This window comes from Poecilia reticulata, chromosome 14 (assembly GCF_904066995.2).
Source record: "Poecilia reticulata chromosome 14, P_reticulata-male-v2, whole genome shotgun sequence".
NCBI classification, from domain to species: Eukaryota; Metazoa; Chordata; class Actinopteri; order Cyprinodontiformes; family Poeciliidae; genus Poecilia; species Poecilia reticulata.
In genome coordinates this window covers 11,391,891-11,413,540 of record NC_088843.1, presented here as the reverse complement: position 1 = coordinate 11,413,540, position 21,650 = coordinate 11,391,891, and the positions used below count along the sequence as shown (strand labels likewise).

The 21,650-nt window shown below is 41.2% G+C and overlaps 1 protein-coding gene across 2 annotated transcripts in view; it reads left to right on the top strand.

Moving 5' to 3' along the window:
- nyap1 (neuronal tyrosine phosphorylated phosphoinositide-3-kinase adaptor 1) overlaps positions 1-21,650 on the top strand; it is a 46,226-nt gene that overhangs the window by 6,108 nt on the left and 18,468 nt on the right. The window contains exons 1-2 of one of the 2 annotated variants that reach the window (XM_081615685.1): positions 107-779; positions 18,537-18,776. In XM_081615685.1, the coding sequence (XP_081471811.1) occupies positions 18,589-18,776 (188 nt within the window). In that variant the 5' untranslated portion in view covers positions 107-779; positions 18,537-18,588. Of the gene's footprint in view, positions 1-106; positions 780-18,536; positions 18,777-21,650 lie in introns of those variants that run through there. The other variant, XM_017308634.2, reaches the window with a different exon arrangement.

The following is a 21,650-nucleotide window of genomic DNA, read 5'->3' as shown; positions in this document are numbered from 1 at the left end:
TAAATATAAGCGCAGAGACACGTCGGGTGAATCCGCCGCTATTATTAGTAGAAACACAGCAGCATCTCCCCACAGCTGGACTCAGCGCCCCCTCTGACGCTTTCCCCCCCCCTCCTTCCGAAAACACAAGCAGTCGTCTGCTCTGAGGAAGTAGCCCCTCTGCATGAATATTAATATAAATGCAAATGCACGGTGAGGATGCCCAGCGCCTCAGCCAACGCAGCGCGCTGATGTCTGCGCATTTTTGTTTTGACGTTTTTATTTACCCCTCTCATCTTCCTCCTCCTCCTCCTCCTTCTTCTCCTCATCCTCTCTGAACCGTCTGAACTGAACTGGAAGCATGGCTCCTTTTCCCTCGGAGTTGTCGGAGCCTCGCCGAGGATCGGTTTGTGTACCTTCGCTCTGAAGCAGCATCATGGGCTGCGCGCAGACCGCACACCGGCCAGCCTCCGCCGCGCCTCGGCTCCAGTAGAATACACACAGCGCGCTGTTTGTTATGAACATGGAAGAGGTTTCACGTCAGGAAAAGGCGTCAGTCCGGTGATCCACGTCCCAATTTCGGATTTTTCGTCCCCCGCGTCAATTGACACATCTGCGATTGGATTTTCTCCCTTCTCTCCACCCCCCCCCGTCGTTTCTGTCTGCCAAGACAGCTGTGTCATCAACAACCGGCGTGGTTTTGTTGTTGTCTGATTTTTTTTTTTTTTTAACTCCCCACTCTTACGAGTCTGGGCAACTGGATAGAGCCTCTGCGCCAACCAGATCCTGTCCTCTCCCAGGTATGTATCACACCTTTATTATACTACCAAGGCCCGTGTTTTGCTCCGTACATCACCGCATCACCTAACCCCACATAGCCAGCTGTCAGCGTCCAAAATGCGCCGTCCGTGTGTGTGTATGTTAAGCGGAGGAGAATTTGTGGCTGGATGGCGCAGAGACGTCGGGCCTAATTGGTGTTTTTTTGTTTTTTTTACGCGTAAATTTGAGAGTCCGGGGCTGACAGCGAGCCCGATGTGAGCTCACAAGCCGGATTTTTCAACCTTGAGGACTCGCAGCCTCTGTCGGTAGAGATACGGGGCCTTTATTTCTTGACAACAGAGGGAAGATGTGCCAGCATGATCCCCGCGCAGCGCTTCTTTTTTTGGGGGGGGGAAGGGGGGTTCAGTCGTGACAAGCCCTTATTAATATTTCACCATAAAACAAGCCACCAGCCATCATCAGCTGACTGGATATGTATGAACACGCTCTGCTTTGTTTTCTTTATTTTTATTTTAAAGTCGAACCAAAATAGTGACAGTGATCTGTAATTTGGGAACCATTTCCATGGCGCGATGGAGGAAGGACAAAAAAAGAAAAAAAAGCATCTGCATGTTTGCGCTTATAGCAAGAGGAGTGGGGCTGTAAATACAGCAAGGTTGAATGTGTGTGCGGGGGGAATGGGCGGTATTTCTGCGATTGTGAAAATACGAGTGACGTTGTGATGTGTGTGTGCGTAAGTGTGTGTGTGTGTGTGCGCGCAGCCAGGTGAGGATGTGTTGGCGCGTCTTGGGAGGTGCAGGTGTCTGGACATCTTTTGGTGATTTTTCTTTCCCCTCAGCAAAAAAAGAAAGAAAGAAAAGCCATTCCTCGATTATTGCTCCATTAAATGCCGCAGTAAACCACTGTGGACCTGTAACATTAAAGCACGTTGATCAGTTGTGAAATACCCACAGAATTAGACGACTCAGCACCGTTTCAACCCGCTCATTTTTCCACGGGCGTGACTGCCACTCAGAATGGAAAAGCACACCCACAGAGAGATTTCTCTCTGCGTTCACACCCTGCGCTGATCAAACGGATTGTAAAAATTTAAACCCCCCACCCTTTTTTTTTTTAAAGCAATTGTCTGTTTTCAAAAGCATCTGGTTTTATTGTTGATCTATTAAATCTCTCTGTTAGAGGCTGCTATTGAACCAACACTGGAAAAACCCCACCTCAGCTATAGAAGAGGGCGAAGGTATTTGCTTCTTGTTGACATCAAACAAATCAAATCCTATCTAAAATGCGGTTTTAATTTGATAATATCATTTATATTTGAAAAAAAAAACCTATTCAAAGCAACTTGATCCAACTAATTGTCACCTTTGTTATCTCACAAGTCAACCACATTTTTCTAAAAAGAAACAAAGTTGAATTCACTATTACTAGCCACACCCCGACTACCAGCATTAAATATCACTTAAAAAGAACAACAAGAAGTGGGTTAAAGAATACCAAACCACAGCAAGAGACATTATTATCCACAAACAGACGAAACTTAGAACAGTGGTGAACCTGGTTGACCTACCAAAATTACTCAAAGGCTGCATCAATCTCACCAAAAACAAGAAAAACTTGAACTGCCAGGCATCATTTGCCTCAGTAAAGGTTGGGTTTCATAATTTAACTGCAGGAATGGAGAAAGGGCAAAAAAATTGTATCCATAGGAGAATTTTAAGGGGAATAGCGCTGCAGATTTAGAACATCGAGAACTGTCGGGAGGTTTTGGAGTGGCTTAAATCGGATTGCGATGTTGTGTTGTGACCTTAAGCGGGCCGTTTATTCTCTAAAATCCTCTAAAATGGCAGAATCAAAGCAATTCTGCCGTTCTTTGTATCTCCCTTTTTTGTTTTATCAAGGTGGGTTGTCGAGCCTAACAACAGCTAAGACGCATTGAACATTTGAAAAGACCAGCTAAGCTCAGCTCGCCTCAAGTTGGTTTTTCGTTTTTTTTTTAACTTGTCAAAGCACAAAATGTTACTTATATAGCAATAAAGTTCAAATCTATTTTGACAAGGTGACGAACCGTGTAAACAGCTAAGATTTAACCCGTTACTAGCAAAGGCTGCCTCAAGGTTACAAAGTTCAACTTGCTAGCATGCTAGCAAGTTTAGCACAGAAACTGCAAGTATAGTTTAGAAGTCTGGCTTGGCTGCAAGTTTGAGTTTTGCATTAGCAATTTCACTAAACTTGCTGAGGCTTAAAATGTTATTGTTATTGTAATAATAATATTCAAATATTCAATCCAAGAGACATATAGTCATTTTTTTTCTGACACTGCTGTATAATTGTCAATGAGTCCCTTAAAGGTTAATAAACTTATTTCAATAGAAAGTTTTAACTTAACTTTTTAGCTAAAGTAAAATAAAATAGTTTTTAATTTCCCCCACCAAAGCTCCCAAATTCTCTTTACAGTGTAAAACATAGAGGTTAAAAATGTAGATATATATTCATTAGCTAGAGCTCTTTCAAAGTGGTTACATTTGCACGTCAGCTTTATTTTTCATTCGAAACATTAAAAAGGCTCGTGGTTTTCAAGGAAAATCCTAAATTCAGCCTACAAATCCAAAGCTAAGCAGTCATGTGACTCATTAATCTATTACCAAACAGAGAATTAAAAGCACATTTCATCCTGTTTGAACATTTAAAAAAAGACATGAAGATATAACTTTACCGGTTGTTCATGTTCAGAGCTTGAATTTAGGTGAACTACCAGCAGCCCTGCTTTGACCTTGGATATGCAGATTTTAGAGTAAAAAAAAAAATCAAATTCCTCCTTTCCACGCCTTTTTATTATTCTTAAGCTAACACATGTTCAGGAGCGGGATGTGTCTCTGCGTGCGGTTTGGTTAAACCAGCGGAGCAGGGAAGGGTGAGAGCAGCTGTGAATCTGGGGTCATTGAGTGCGTGTGTTGAGATATACACGCTAAGCAGTGTGTCTTCAGCGCAGAGGGAGGAGGGGACGGGGACTGGAGCCTGCACCACCTGTCATTGTCTGTTGTGCTCACCTGGTGATCCTAAAATTCACTCCGGAGATTTGATTAAATCTGAGGACAGCGGCTCTGAGTTTGTATTTCAGTCGTTTCTGTGTTTCATTTAAGCCCCTCCGGTCCGCTAAAAAGAGCAGATAGATACGCAGGCTGGGTGAGAGGGAGCGGGCAGGCTTGAGCAGATCTGCATATTCTCTTTATTATTCAATTCTTGTAATTGCAGTGGATCATTTTTAATTTGAAAAAAAAAAAAAAAAAAAGCAGGATGATTACCGTTTGGAGAAGCGAGAGCGCTCTGATTGGACGAGAGGACAGTGATGATGCAGACATTTTAAGCTCAGGATAGCCATGCCTGGTGAGCATTAGAGGATTTCTTCTCTCTTTTTTTTTTTCCTGTGGATTTCCTAAAACACCCAAACAGACTGCGCCCTTGGAATTTGAGCAGCAGCAGGGCATTAGGTTAGTAATACTAAGGCACATGTCTCCTGTTGACCATTGGTGCACTTTAAAAAGAAGACAGCTGCCGTCAGGATCCGCTCGCTTTAGTCTACATTGTATTATTATTGTTTTTTTTAGGAGACTTCATTCTTCTTTTGTTGTGATTCTAAAACGACCTATCGTTAAACACTTTCACATTCAATGTGATTTGTTTGAAATTATTTGTATGCCCAGAAATTGTTGTCGTAAATCTCACCATCACCTTTGGCTTCCCTTTAGCCAACATGCTGTTCAGATCGAGAAACAGCTGAAGACTTGATTAACTGATTTGTCGTTTAAGTTCACCCGTTTTCTTAATGGGATCTTTCTCTTTTAATCATTGTGTAGTGGAAACTTGTGAAACTGAACTTTATATCCTAACCTTGTCAGTGCAGGTAAATGAAGGTCAAACAATTGTTTGAAGATAAAACACAAGAACCTGTTTAGTTAGTTTTGTAATTTCTTTTTATGTGTCATTTTAAGCTATTTTTTACAGCCTGCTCACTCTGCTCACGATAAGGACATTATATAGTTTCATTTCCAAATGGAATCGGGCTTTTTTACATTTAACCCATCGGTTTACATCTTTATGCATAAATTGTTTTGTTAATCTAACTAGATCTTGCATTTTTAAACATGTGAAAGAAAGGTAGAAAAGTTGATTTTCTCCCAGAGCTTCATAGACAATAATTGGTCTGTTCTCAATAATATTTTGGGTTCTAAAGAATTGGGCTCTGGCCATTTTGCAGCTCCATCATTTTCTACTTTTTCAGGTTTTGTGGCTCCTAACCTGACCTTACCAGGTAAAAAAAAGAAAAGAGAAAAGGGAGCAGTTCACGATAGGATGATTAGATTTAGCACTGATCTGGATGAATTTTTATGTCATTTTCAACCTGCATTTGCAACCAATTATTTTAAGTAAAACGTCCTCGAATCTATTTCTATTTTTAGTTTAAAATGTAAAATGTGGTTATGTGACTCAAAGACATTATGGAAACCAGCTGGAGTTACAAATGTAGTTACATCTAAGTAGAAATAGAAAGTCTTCAGAAAAACAAATACATGAAATATTTGGCCTCTTATGATTATTTGACATTAATTTGTCATAAAACACAAGAAGAAATAAATTGATGTTTAGGTACACTGATATGAGACATTTGGTTGATGCAAAAAAAAAAAAAGATTGAAAGTAGGAATAAAATGGCAACATAAAGGTACAAAATTGGGGTAGAAAAGAGCAAAATGGAGAGTTAGCACAGAGCCTAACGACAGCGGATGAAACTGAACTGACGGCTACAAGTTCCTCAACCAGGAATATTCAGTGTTGTGTTTAAAGTAACAAGCAATTTATTTCTATTTCATACTCATCAAAGAGTAAATAATGAAAGGAAAATGCATTATTGATGATATCCAGTTGCTAGTGGTAAAACCGATAGAATAGTGTGGATGTGTTTAATATGCATGCCTTTACGTTTTTAATGACGATGTTTCCATGCTGAGCCAAAAAAATAATAATTTGCATAGTTTTATGCTTGTACCGAAGTTTGTTTACGCTGTTTAACTCTACACCAGTTTCATTTTATGCATCATTAATGTTGTTATTTAAACTTTTATGGATTGGTTTTATGATATTTTTAAAAGTAACTACTAATAATATTAATTTTATCTTGAAGCAGATATTGTTGGGGTTTTTTTTTTATCTCAGTGATATAACAGCCCCAGTTTTTAATCAAGTTCTCTGCAAGACTACTTTTTGTAGATTACTACTACTACCTTTTCATTATCTCAGATCGGTCGCAGCGCTCATTATAAATAGGTGTAACGGTAAAGGTTCTTCCTGATGGCGCCTTGATTAAAGGGCACGCCATTTAACCAGCCATGTCCTGGTTACAAATGCTGCCTCAGACATCTGGAGGTACTTTCCTCATTTGTCTGCTGTCTTCGCTGGCTCTTCGCTCTGCACCTGCACTGCCTAACGCTAAACTTTGATAAAAACATGGAGACATGGACCAGTTGACTGTATCAAAACCACTGCGACTTTCTTTCTTTCTACAAGAACAAATAGTTTCAGAAACTCTTTATTTGACGGGGTGTGCATAAGACTGACATGACGCGATCATAAACATGGCACAACACGTCATGAACTTGTATTAAAAGTCTATCAAAATGGTCAACTTTGCATTAAAAGTGTTGTTAAATACCGAATAATGCAAAGTTGACACTTTTAATGGACTTTTAATACAAGTTTTAAAGCTGCTTTGCATGAAAAGTGTCATTATTGACAAAATTACACTTCATGACAACAGTCATATACATTCATAAAAACCCCTTCATGTTCATAACAGGTGTTATGCCACGTTTATGTCAGTGTCACGTCAGTCTTATGCGCACCCCGTCAAATAAAGTGTTGCCATAGCTTCTATAGCTTCTAGCATTACTTTCATATGCATATGACATATGCAGCATCATTTTTGTTGTGTTGTTTCTGATGCACCGGATGCATGATCTGATGAAAAGAAAAAAAAAAACATGGCAAATTTTTAATAGGCAGAGATCTCCTGTACAAAATGAGGATGAGGATAAAGGGGCTTCGTTTAGCTTTACAAATAACCACTTACTTCTCTTGCTTCATCTGGGAGCTCCCTCTGCAGTCACATTATTGAATGTTTTTTTGTTTTTTTTTTCTCCCAGAGCGCTCCGGCTTTTAAAAGCTCATGCATGTCTGCGCTGCATCTGAGCTGAAGATGACTGGGATGCATGCGGACAAATTAACCAATGGGATTTCAAATTAAATGCTCCTTTTAAGGGCCCCTTCTTTCTGGATAGTAATCGTCTTATGGTATCCAGTTTTCACTGCAGTGTAGTCAAGGGTAATGATGTGTGGTAATGTTTTCCTTGAGGCAACTCATCTTTGTTCATTTCCCTCTGTTTTCCTCTCATTAAACCTTTCAAAGTCATTTTGCATGGTACTCTGCAAAATAAATAAAGTTGGGCACCAGCAGCTCTTCCCCTCTTGCTGGCACTGAGAGCCCAGACTGAAGCCATTCGAACTGCTTCATGTTTGTTGTTTTTACGGGATTATTCACTAAGATAAGGTACAGAGATTTTTTTAAATGTATTTTTTTTTATCCTAAACTGAGCTTTTAGCCCTAAAGTACTTGTATATTTTTAATGCACTTGCTTAGAAATGCAAACTGCTTGGCCCAGCTTAGCATGTTAATGTGCTCGCTCTCATTAATGTTCTACATTTATGCTAAAACCTTCAGAAGACCTTGAATGTTTTTCAGAAGACTTAGAGAAGGTGGAAACTTCTTCCTGGCGGCTGCCAGATGCTGCAAACAGTGAAGAATACGTTTGCCCGATCCTTCCTCCACTAAGACGTCACTATATTAAAACGTGTCTGAAACTGATGGGGGAGCAGAAGGAGCTCAGAAATCTCTTGTAGAGGTAATTTATTGTCTGCTAGTTTGCTAAAGGTCAGAGTGAAGCAGCGGAAGAACTCAAGACAACAGGAGCAGTCTGCGAACGAGGCGCCGGCACGCAGCGACTTAAAGAAATGCAAATCTGAGCTGTAGTATATCTTCAGTATGTGTTGTAAATGTCAGAGCAGTCGTGCCTCACGCTGAAATGTATCCCACGTGCTTGGCTACCTGTCAGCGAAATAAACTCTCCACTTATTGATTCTGAAAACAAGCATGTTTTAGATCTCAGATTTCGCAGACCCTAATGTAGTTGTTGAGCCGTCACAAAAGTATTTGTAGCTCTTTCACTTTTTGCCACAAACTTCAGTGGATTTTTTGGGTATTTCTTAGTGACAGTCCAGCACGAGGTGGTGCGTGTTTTTGTCTAAACTCGTAGCTCTGGTATTAAGAGGATGATTTTGGCAAACTTGAAGCTGGACTTCTTATGGTCTTCTTGCCTCATTCATCAGAGACATATTTGAGAATTTCTTAATGTTTATTTCTCTTTCTATTTTTATCAGCAATACATTGCAAACAACACAGAGACTTTTCACTCTCGTACAACAGCCTGTTCACAAGACAAATGTGTTTTTAGAAGAAGACACAGAAGCCGTCTCGCCGTTGAAGATCACACAGATACATGCTTCTGATCATAATTCAGTCACTTTTTTTATCTGCCAGACCTCCAATTATAGTAGAATGTAGCTAAACGCTGACACCGTTGGTACTTTAATGTCTGTAATCTGCGATCGCCTGTCATTTGCCCACCCTCAGCCCCCCCCTTTTTTTTTTTCATTTCTATCACATACCTGAACAACTCGATGACAAGAAAACAAATTGCCCGATTGAGGCCCTGGGCTGAGAACCTGTCAGTCACTCATGTGGGGCCAATAAAGCAGATGATTGACATGCCCGTCTGATACTTTAAAAACTTTTACGAGGCAGTCAAAGCAGCAGAAGACACACAATGCAATGCAAAATATTTACACTAGTTTAAACTTGCCATATTTTCCTGACTGCAGTTCAAACCTCAGTCTGTTTTATTGGCATTTATTGCAAAACAACATGCATATGCAGCATATACAGATGATGCGGAAGGATCAACAACTTGAAAACACCATCTCCAATGTGAAACATGGTGCTGGCAGTGTCATGCTGTGGGGAGAGTCTGTTACAATGTGCAAAAACAACAATCACTTTCCAGTGAGAAAACAACCCTAAGCATCCAGCCAGAGCTGCAATATGAATCTTTATTTCAAACTATGTTGATGTTTTGGGATGGCTCAAAATAAATCCAAGTGAGAATCTGTGGCAAGAGCTGAAAATTGACGTTTATCTGCCGTCTATCCAACGTGGTTGAGCTTGTGTTGGTTCTCAAAGAAGAAAGGGGGGAAAAATGTCACATCCCCAGCGACGTGTGACTCTGGTCGCAGTGAAAGGTGACCCTACAAACACAATCACATTTTCCAGACTTTTTGCTGTAAAAATGTTGAAAATAATGTCCCACTTTGTGCATTACCTTGTGTTGGACCATCACATAACGGGTTTTCTGTGGCATGAAAAAGTTCAAGTGGTGTGAAAGGCTCTTTAAGTAAAGCTGCAGTGAGTCTGGCGACTTTGTCCCGTAGTCACGCTTTCATTTCACGTTCTGCCCGGTTTAAAGTGAGCCACTAATAACCTACTACTAAAATGCTGGTGAACAGCGTTGGGCTGAAGTAACCGGGCCAGGAGAAAGAAAAGAATGAGGTGGGAGAGCGGTGTGTGTGGGTATGCGTGTGCTTAGACAGCCTACGCTGTGACCCGCTCAGCGGGGGATTTTTTTGAGCTGAAGGAGGAGGCTGATTCAAACGTTGACGACCACTCGTGGCCTACCTGGCTCCGCTAATCACACCAACGCTGCTGTGACATCACCAGCCAGTTAAAAGAAAAGCCATTGGACAAATGCAACGGGGGGCATAAAACTGAGGAGAAATGAGATGAGTTCATGCCATGTGGTTGGCTGATTCACTCTGTTTTTTACAAGCGATTGAATGGAGGTGCTTAATAAATTGGTGGGTAGTGTGTGTGCTTGTTGTGTTTGTTGTGCTGAATTAATGAAAAAATGACGATCAAACTCGAACGGCTTGATAAATGTGATTAACTCTAGAAAATCGATCAGCTTTGAGCTTGATTAACCCAGTTAAAGTGAGAACCAACAACTGCGCATTTGGTTATTTCAACCAAACCCACACACTGAAACCCAGATGAGTGTGGCTATTTTATTTGAAAAAAAACCCCCCCAAAAAAAAACTTATTTATTAATTTATTACCGGTCAGGGTTATCCACCAAGCGCAATCGTTCAACAGACTTAAAAACATTAGATTTTTGTTACGTCTAGTTTCCTTTAGGTCAACAAAATTGTGCCTTGCAGGTTTTTGCGGTATATTTTTTATCCTTTTCAAACTCTGACAGCTGATTATTCCCCCTCAAATAAAGCTTTCTAAGGCATGTTATGCTTTGTTTTGTTTTGCTTTTGCCATCATCTCTGGGAAGATGTGAGTCAAGCCCACCAAGAACAGCTGTGAGGCAAATCGTATGTTAAGTGCACTGTGATGTTCATCTGATTCCTGTTTCGCTTTGGGCTATTGGACTTTGCCTAATTGTTGCTGAATAGTTTATGAGGTTTGTCATGTTGTGGCAGGGACAGCCTGGTGCTACGGTATATAGAGCTTTGGGCTTCTTATAGATGCATAGAAAAACCTTTACATCATGTTGGTTCACAGGCAGTTGCTTCTGCATGGGTTGTTTTGATTAAAGATTTATAATGTTATAGAAAAAGAAAACAAAACTCACGGATTTGTTCGGTTTTTGCTTTTTCGTCACACTTTTAATATTACAGATCAGAAAACAACTTTAAAATTAGCAAACAGTCAAACAAATAAGCACAAAATGTAGTTCTTGAATAATGAAATTCAATTATAAGAGGGAAAAACACTCCAAACCAGTCTGACCCTGCGTGAAAACATAATTGCTACTTGTGAATTTGTGATCTAATTTTCTTTTTAGAAAGCTGAATTCACTTCCACATGTCACACCCTGATTAAATCGCTGCCTGACCTGCAGAATCAAGAAATAACTTAACAGAGCAAAGTACATCTAAATCACTGCAGACGTCACTTTTCTTGGTTAAGATCAGTGTTCATAGTTTGACGATAAGAAAGAGTGACTGACAAAAATTGTATTAGTGTGAGAGTTCCTGGGCAAAGAACTCAATGATCTGCAAGACATTTGGCAAAAAGATACTGTGGACTTGCATAAAACTAACAGACTGTAGAAACACAGAGGTGGTAGAGTGATGATGTGGGACTCCCTGTTGCTGAAAACAGTGGAAGCTCAAATTCTGCTGTCTACTAGAATATCCTCAAAGAGAACATCAAGCCATCAATTTCTGACTTGATGCTGAAATCTTCGGTTTCTCAACAGGACAATTATCCAAAGCACAAGGTCTAGTCAAAGTCCTGACGTAACTCATGATATGACCTTAAATGGGCTATTATTGCTGTAAAAGTCTCCAAAGTGGCTGAATTACAAAGTTCTGTACAGAAAACCAGGTCCAAATTTTTCCACAGTGATTTACAACAACATCTACATTTGATGGTTGTTGTTGTAAATCAGTTATTTGATTTAGGAGGCAATTACTTTTTCACATCAGGCCAGGTTTGTTTTGTTTTTTTCCCTCGTTAATAAATGAAATTCTTATTTGAATTTAAATCTATTCAGGTCATCTCTGCCTCATTAAAATTTGTTCAGTGATCTAATAAGTTTTACAGAACAGCAAAACCAGGAGGAGACCTTTTTTCATGGCATTGTTAAAGTAAATGTAAATCTTTAAAGTAAAACCTGAAGCTGGACAAAGAGAAACAGGAACCACTGAAGGATTGTTCGCTTCCCCCCCCCAAAAAAAATCTTGGTCAGGAGAAGGATGCTGGCTCAGTGAAGCGTGTGCAGCTGCAGAGAGGAGCTTTTCCCCTCGTGCACAAACGTGAGCATTAAGGAGTTTTTCAGCCTCGCTCTTTTCCCTGCAGCGCCATATACGATGCTGCTGTGTCTGGGTTTCAGCTAGCAGACGGGGAAAAAAACCCAAAACACAACAAACAAATCGACGGACCATGGCTCTGTGTATCACGTGACATCTCGGTCATGTTTTTTTTTTTTTACTCTTTCTTCTGGAAATGTTGTACTTTGTCGTGCAGAGAAAGCGCGGGCGCTGCTCACACGCTTTATTTTTCCAGCTTCATTGTTCTGGGTTTATTCCTTTTTCTGTTTTCTGCTCGCATGTCATTCGCAAGCCTGCCTCTTTTCTCTTATATGATGAACAACAGAATAAGAAGAAGAGGTTCGACATCCTTAAGCTGCTCTGTGCTCATATATGCTAAGTGCAGTAGGTCACCTTGGTTGCTGCAGATCCCGGCAGAAGGGGACAGAGGTGAGGGCAAGCCAGGGTGGGAAATGGAGACTGGGAGGTCACTGACACGCCCGTCTCTTCTGACCAGAAACAGAGATTACACATTCATCTCTTTCATTCCAAGAGCTCATTAGATTGTTTTTTTTATTTTTATTTTATAGCAGCTTCCTGCGACTCTCCATGCTATACACTATTCATGATCCACTCTCTGTACAGGTGTTGACTTATGCACACACACGGTGGAAGTAATATGTGCATACGTGCGACAAATACCGAGCGTTTCAGAGAGTTTTTACGTCTTTGTCCTGGTCGCACGGGGCCAAGCACGATTAGGGAAAGCTTTTTGGAGGATATTTCTGGTCACGGTTCGTGAAAAATTTAAAGAGCACTCAATTTGCACAACGCTGTGGGAGGAAAATCTACATACATGTATATTTGAGTGAATGTCGTTGGGGCTTCCTTTTGTTTCATGTTGTTAAACAAAACACAAGTCAATTCAGGGTTTTTTTAAAGTAATATTTTTTTTAACAAAAGTAGCTTCTCATCTCATTCATCACATATAAAATTAAACAAATTGGTGATGATGATCCATCCATTTTCTTTCACCCTTGTCCCTTAGTGGGGTCAGGAGGGTTGCTGGTGCCCATCTCCAGCTAACGTTCCGGGCGAGAGGCAGGGTACACCCTGGACAGGTCGCCAGTCTGTCACAGGGCAACACAGAGACACACAGGACACACAACCATGCAAACACACACTCACACCTGGGGACAATTTGGAGAGGCCAATTACCTGACAGTCATGTTTTTGGACTGTGGGAGGAGACCGGAGTACCCGGAGAAAACCCACGCATGCACAGGGAGAACATGCAAACTCCATGCAGAAAGACCCAGGGCCGGGAATCGAACCCAGAACCTTCTTGCTGCAAGGCAACAGCTCTACCAACTGCTCCACTGTGCAGCCCTGGTGATGATGATATTGCCCTTATATTACTTCTAAGGAATATTTGTATAAGCATAGGTGGGGCTGGAAAGAATTGGTGGACAAAACTGTCTTGGTAAACCCGATGCAGCATAAATTATCCCACTGACCAAATGTTAAGAACAACAAATTCCCATTGCAAGTTTAGCAATGGGAATTGCTAAACTCCCATTGCTAACACTTTTCTCACACTTTTCTCAACAGAAAGTGTGAGAAATCTGCCCATTAATATTTTGCAAGCTTTTGTGTACTTGCAAAAAAGCAAAAATAAACGTGTGTCACCATGTAGCTAGTGGTTTGTTTGGTGAGTAAACTCTCCTCGGCGACTAGAGGGACGCATCCACAGGTGGAGGTGAGATTTTGTGCTTCTCTGAAATTCCCCGTTGGCCAAAGCGAAACTGCGTAGTTTGATTGGCATTGAATTGGTTTCCTTTGATGAGAACCTTCTTTTCTTTCTTCCCTGCGTCTGGATATGAGCCAAATTATCCGGAACATAAAGTCAAAACAGCAAGACATACAGCCAGGCAAAGTGTGGGAAATCCTCGCAGTTTTTGGAACAAGGCTGTTAGGGCTTGCTGGAAACCATAACAAGCTGAAGGGAGGCGGGACGCCGACTCATTGCAAATGTAATTAAACTCTTTATTTTCATGAATGCTGGCATGAATAGGGCCAGGTGATCCTGTGACTTCCAAACCGGGACTCAAGGAGGGTGTGGTCGCTACAAGGCGACCACACCCTAAGTATTACACAAACTAAATATTCACTTCTTTAAACTATTTGACTTGCCAACTAATTATTTAGTTTACAGCCAGCTAAATATCACTTTGCTAATTAAGAATTTAGTTTGAAATTGCCACCTATAAATAAACAAATATCTTGATGAAAATCTGAAAAAAAATATATGCTGAGCATTTAGCTTTCAGTCCCAAATGGTGAGATCATTCTTCAGTGGAGTAAAAGAAGGATTCATATAAAAGTAATTCACTCTGTCCTTATGTTATGCATTATACATCCTTCATCCCAACACTCATATGCTATAAACAAAAGAGGGAGTCATCAGAGACAAAGAGCATTTCCATAGATGCGACAGAATTTATGTCTTCATTTCTTCATATCCACACTTCAAATCAGGACTAAAAGTTACTGAATAGTTTTTATATTGTCATAAATATAGAGCTGCGATGAGGTCAGGGAATCAAGTTGACTTTCCAGTAAATACAGAATGGACCGAGGCGCTAAGAAACATTTTAGTAACACTCTCTACTGCTGAGATATTTCTACATGTTTAAAACCTACATGCGGTGTGAAGGTCAGAGCGTCGTCGCCGTTTGCATCACTGGGGCTGATGAGTGCAGATACTCTCATCACTTCAGAGTCGCACACGCCATTGATGATGTACGACTGAAGCTCCTGCAAAGTTTCTCCCAGGTACCAAGTCGTACGGCGAGCCTGACGTCCTGCATCGTACATTCAGCGGCGGAGGAAGAAATGCGAGTGTTGCTAGGAGACCACACACAGCACACACAGTGTGAGCGGCTTGATTTCACCTCCCTACCCCCCATTCTTAGTCTGACTGCCTTTCAGTATTTCTTTATCCTCTCTTCCTCATGGCTCCCTCTGTTTTATTAGTCTCAGACTCAGGTACCCCTCAGAGTCAGTCTAGATGTGATACGGTTTTCACCAGAGTATATTAATCTTATTCTTGCTCTCCATTTGTCGGCTTCCCCCATTTTTTTTTTTTTTTTTACCAGACGCCCCTCCCGTCGCTGTGGCGCTGCCTCAGTATCCCCTGCTCTCTGACTGTGTGTGCTTCAAGCTGCTCATTCTTCTCCTCAATGTTTTGCTGCATCCTAGCGCTATTTTCTCCTCTTTTTTTTTCTCACTTTGTGACAAACTACATCACTTTTGACTGACGGGTTGAATTGCTGGAAATTGCTTTACATGAATTGTTGCGATATTTGAGCACAGCTAAACAAGCTCTGCCAGATAGGTTTGATTTTTGTTGGGTTTTTTACGCTTACTGCAGCTTTTATCACTTAATAATTTTCCAAACTTAAATTGCAACAACTAACAATGTAAGCAATGACGAAATGCGAACCCAGCCGACTCTTTGAGACGCATGTTGCTCCTGGTACAATATGTCCTGTGCTGTTTGCTAGCTCTTTAAAGCTAACTGCTGTGTGAAAAGACTCATTTTAATTGTGCCATTTAAAGTTCAATTTTCACAAATACACAATGCAGCCCAGTGGAATTAAGTGCTTATGTTGAATATGGTGTGACCTGTTCAAGGTCAGGATGGCGCTCTGGTGTGTCCGTCTGCACAGCGGTGTTGCTGTGCCACTCACAGCTTGGTGCTGCAGCTCTACTTGGACCAACAGCTGTGATGACGGCTGCAGGGCAGAGGTCCACACCATAAAACCTCACCAAAGTGCTAAGTTCATTATTAGTGAAAGATGAATACCATAACTGCATGGACATATTCTCTGCCTGCTGAAGCTTCTCTCACCGTTGAAAATGAACCTCCATTACTATTTTTGATGCAGTACCGCTCAAAAGTGTTACATTTCTCCACAAATTGTGTCCAGTTATAAATGCAAACGTCATGCAGTCACGCATATTTGTCAAATAGAAGCAATGCATGCTTTTTTTTTTATTTTTACACAAACTGAAATGTGATTCATATGGATGCCCCTACAATCTGATGCCCTTAAATTAAATGTATTTTTGACCAATTCCCCTCTGAAGTCTGATTATTGAGAAATCTGACTGTAAGTAAAACTGTACTGAAAACGAAGCGAACACGAAGCATCTTGAAGACCAAGGAGCGCAACAGACATGTCAGGGATAAAGTTGGGCCACACTTTTCAGATTATAGTGACGTGACAAGTTGAAGATAAAGATCTATATATTTTATTCTCTGTTTTCTCTGTTAACATGAACCAACATTTGAATCAGATGCAGTGGATCTGCTGTTGTTGCTTCACACCACGTGTACGCATGCGTGTGTGTGCGTGTGCTTGCGTGTGTGTGCGTGTGTGTGTGTGTGTGTGCGTGTGTGTGTGTGTTTGGCATGTGAGGGGCCTTGTGGGGCGTAGTAGGTGTGTGCATGCATTTGCTTATGTTCATGAATGAGTAGTATGCAGCGTTGCATGCAGATTGAATTGCGTGAATCATGACTCCATCTGCCTTCTGGTCCTAACAAGGAATTCATGCGCCTCCTGACCCTGCAGATGCCCCTGAAGCCACTTGCTAAATGCTCCGAGTTCAGTTGTCTCACGAAGGGGCTGAGAGCAGATTGTATTGTGGAAGTTTCTTTTAATACGGACACGTCTAATGAGGTATGTGGAGTTTTGCATGTTCCGTCCGACTGGTTAATTGTAAACCAACCCCCCCACCCAACCCTACCCCCCAGTGCATAATGCAACAATTGTAGGCCTGCCGGCTCAGCTGCCAGATCCCAGAAACCAAAATCAAAGCCACACTTAGCGAAAGCCCCACCTCCAGTCGCTGCTCTCTAACCTAATTAACATTGAGTCAGCAAGCATGGAAGCAGCAGTGGTCGAGGTTGTGGTCAGGGCTGTGGGATACAGGAATAGCAGAAGCAACGCTGACACACTGGATGACACACTGCGGCCATGACGGGAATCACACACAGATCAGCACGCTGCCTGGCCCCGTCGACGGTGCCTGCTGCTTCCACTGTTTAGCTCTTGTCTTTATGGAAAGACATGGTTGACAGTTTGTGAGTTTTTAAGATGGCATGGTAATGGTTAATGTAAGTTAAACGGTCCTGATGATCAAGAGGGATGCCATTTAAGTTTTACGGTGTCTAAATGTTGTTTAAATATCTCCTCAAAGGAGCATGATATTATAATTCAGCCACTGCTTTACAACAGATAAGTTTAAAATAAAGCCACAACAAGAAGAATCTTTAAATTATTTTACAAAAACATAAAACATAAAAATAAATTGGTTAAAAAAACTGTGTTCACCCCCTTTGCTCTGATAAATAACATTTAGCACAGTCAAAAAACGCTCCTAGCTAGTAAATCGTTTCTGGCTGGTATAATTACAGATGGTCCATGAAGGCCTCAACAATGATGAATAATGCAGAGAGGTCAGAGTAACCCTGTGCGAAAGTTTAAAGCAGATGTGAAATATTTTATTGCATTGTTTAATGGCCTAGTCAAAGTAAAGACCTAAATTTATTAGACAATTTGTGACAAGACTCTAAAATTGACTGATTTTGAGCTGTTTTGCAAAGTACTGAATGGACACTGCAGCTATAATAACATCAAGGGTTGACTCAGGGCGGCATAAGTGTATGCCACACTTTTCAGATTTTTATTCAAACCGCTGAAAACCATGCACAGTTTTTCTTCAACTTCACAATTTTACATCACAGAGTGTATCTTGCCACATTTAATCCCTAAAGTATACTTTGTGGTTGCTGTGATATGAAAGGATTTCAAAAAAGTTTTTTATTTTTTTATTTTTTGTAGATCTGCAACTTACATGCATCGGCTTTTATTTTCACTTTTTCAAATGGAGGGTTTCAAATGTTCAATAAAAGTTTTATCTGCGTGAGAAAAAAAAAGAAGACTTTTTTGCATTGCTAAGTCTCCTAATCACACAAGCTTCCACATCCGGTAACATATTCAGACTGACTTGTCAAACGATTCTGCGCAGCTCGAGAAAGTGGAACCAGCGAAAACACCTCGGCGTTCTCCACTAAGACACATCTGAACTCTGTTTCTATTTCTGATGGAAAAACACTGGCATCATGCTGCATCAGCTGACAGCTGTTCTTTTCTTCACCAACTGCGCTGCAAACTCACATCCTCTGACATGAATACACGGTTGGACTCTCAAATATCTGCCCCACAACAGGCCTGTTTTCTCATAGGGTTAACGTGAATGGGAAGCTGTGCGTGCGCTACATATGACAAACCACATTACTGTCTGCTTAGCAGGCAAGCTTAGATAGGCCATCCCAGGGCCTGCAGCCAAAGCTGCTCTGCAGCTGAGTTACCCTGCTTACTCAAATATTCATAACTGGATAATGAAAGTATAAATACACTTGCAGTCGGGGTAAACAAAACAGCAACTTTCATCATGCATGCATGGCTGTCTCCCCGCTGTGACGGCTGTCAGTTGCAGTAACGGACAGGGTGGTTTAATATAACCCAATAAGCATTGTAATGAACTGCCTCTCTTCGCGTTCTGCTAATTATTTGGTTTCACTTCGGTTTCATTTGTTGTTTCCACACACTGTGCGTCAACAGCTGTCAGTCTTGTCGGCTTCAATCAGCCCCGGGAAGCTACTAGACGAAGTTCCTTCGATGATTCATGCTCATACGCATTGTTCTTGTTTCCCTCTCTTTTAGAGGGGAGCTGCCTTTGGCATACACCCGCTCCTCCAGAGTCTTCTCCTGTACCATGAGCTCTGGCTCTGCCCAGGATGTGGCAGTCGAGCATTTCTTGCGTGACATAGAGAGGCGAAGCAAGCGGCTACACTGCGCTGTGATAGGCTGCGAGGAGGAGCGATCCTGCAGCGACATGAACCTGCTGTATCGAAAGAGTCGCTTGGACTGGAGGCAGAGAGAGCAAGAGGGAAGTAAGAAAAGGTGAGTGGCTGAGTGAGCGCACAGGAGCGCCGCATGTCCGGGATTACAGCGAGGCTCCGCTTGGAGGAAACTTAAACCTCTTAGTGAGCGTGAAAGAGGTTAATTTTAAAATCCTTATTCCAAGTGCAGTTCATAAAGTCAGAGAGGTTTCATGTGAGTTTACGCCTTAGTTCACGCAGAAGTTAAAAGTGTACCGCAAGGTGAGAAATACTGTGTTTAGTTCGAGATGAGATAAGGCGGAGTCCAAACCAACGAAAAGCTCTATTATATAAGTAGATATGAAATTGCTGTTTTAACAAAAACATTAATATCCCTTAAAACTTTGACTAATTCTGTCATACAGCCACACACTTCACAGTATTCTGCTGAACCTGTTTAGCAGAAGCAGATTAAAGGAGGGAGGTAGTTATAAAAGTAAGATCATGTATCATTTTCCCTCTGCTGTATAGTTATATGCTTTTTTTTTTAGTTTTGGTCTGTTTCATAAAATCACTTAAAAAAAACATTGAAACATTTTGTAGCTATACTCTAAGGCCACATGTGTCAAACTCAAGGCTTGGGGGCCAGATCTAGCCCACTGTAGCTGCTTATGTGGCCCTCTAGACTCCAAATGACATCAATAAGTCCTTCCAGTTTTTCACTAATCAAAATCAACAAATCTCCACATTTCTTTTTTTTAAAATTTATTTATTTATAATGCAAAGTTTCTCAAAATAGGTCAAAAACATTGAGTTTAAGTGACTGCTGCTTCAACTTCACTTAATGTGAAATTATAATCCGCAATTGATATGACGAGTAATAAAAGATCACATTTAACATCACACAAAAATTCCTTACAAACATTTCTAAATTGGCACCACAAAATCTACAATTTTGATTGCAAAAATCCCCCCACTAAAACAATAACAAGGAACAGTATAATTGGTTTTATTAGTATATTCTGGCACAACTGGCCCTTTAAGAGCACTCAGATTTTAGATATGGTCCAAAATGAAGATGAGTTTGACACCCCTGATCTAGGCTCTAGAGAAATAACCTTCAGGATTACAGTTGTGTTTTTAAACATTATTTTTTCCAACATAGCAGCAGTTTGTTTTTCTGTACTGCACCAGGTGAAAATATATGAAATGTTATGTCATTTCAAGATGAACTCATCAAATACAGAGACAACCATTTATTAATATCTTAACAGTTTGTGACTGGGTAGTTCTATCAATTCTTTCTGACACAACCAGCCCTTTAAAGACACTCTTGATCTCGGCGTGGCTCAGGATATCTTTAGACCACTTTTGTTCATCTAGGCAAGAAAATGACTCAGGATGCTTTTATCAACTGCAAGTTTGTGTTAAATGTCAGACTTAAGAGGGCTTAAAGTTTCACTCTTTTACCTTTGGTTTTATTGGGTCAGACGTTAGCTGAGAACACGCCAACAAATGCACCATCACAAAAACAAACAAGTGAAGCCTCGCGTCCTGCAGAGGGTGTTGATAACGCTCTGCCATCACTCTCACATGACAGTTTCACATGACAGTATTGTGTTGAACAGCGACTGCATCGCAGCGAATGAGCGTATCTTGTTTATCTGCGAGGCAGAGGAGAGACGTGACGTTCAAATGTGAGTCACCTGCAGCTCAGCGGAGCTGAGCGCTCTGTGTTCACGTCTTGCTTGTGGAGGGGGAACGGAGAAGTCCCACCGAGTGCTTTGTGACCCCGAACGGTGAGGTAGAGGTCCACATGTCAGCAGCAGAGACCGGCTTTGTGGTCGGATCGGAGTCAGCCGAGGAGCAGGGGGGCGAGTGGGACGATCGGGACGCGATGAACGACTGAAGCAGAGTCTTGTGGGTTGTGAAGCCACGGGGACAGAAAGCGGGAATAACAAATGCAGGAGGCGTGGATGGAGAAAGGCAGCATGCTGAAGAAGAGACGAGGACAGTGCATAGTCTGACATCCTTAGGGCCTCCGGAGAGAAATCACATTATACGGCAGAGAACTGCAGGATGGTAAAAAGGTGAGTTTCAGTATGGGTTTTAAAAATAGAGTCGATTTCTTATGCCGCTAATACAGGCAGACAGACTATTCCCAGTTGTGACGACTGGTGGGAGAAAACCTTGCTATCAGCCAAAGCTTTATTAATCCCAGCACAGAAACATGAGCAAGAGCAGCAAACGTCTCTTCACTTTAAAGGATTCCAAGCAGACAACATACATATAAAATGCCCTTAAAAACACTTAGCCATATGATCAAATAAAAAAAATCAGTAAATAAAAAAACATTTGTTAAACAGGTTTGATGGTTAAAGTGACAGAATTGTATCCTCTTTGCTAATTTCAGTAAGTGACTCTTGTTGTGGTTACTCACTCATGAATGAGAAAGTTTCTTTTTTTGCTTTTTGTTGCTTCTGGACGTGTCTTCAGCTGAGGGTCACATGCTGGTGAACAATATTCCAGCGGTGTAAGAGGAAACAGAAGATGAAAGTTTTACTGTAAATAAAACAACCACAGCAGCAACAAAGAACGTGGGATGGAAATAGAGTAAAACCCATAAAGGCAAATAAGCATGGTGCACTGTGTCAGTAAGGCCTCGCAGAATGAGGACAGGTGCAGGCTTGACGTTCACCCTCGGCTTCACACAAGAGTCAATGAAACTGTAGCAGTTTGACCCGAAACCGTTGCTTTTTCTTTTCTTTTCTTTTTTTTTTTAACTGCTTAAACACACTTAAACTTTGACCCAGAAAAGTAAATTAGAAATGGGGCCTTCGCTGCTACAGGCAGAATCATTTCAACTGGAATTAATTTCATCACAAAATATTTGCAAAGTCAATATTTTTCACTCAAAAGCAGAGTTAGCTTTCAGTGTACTACCTCTTCCTCTCTC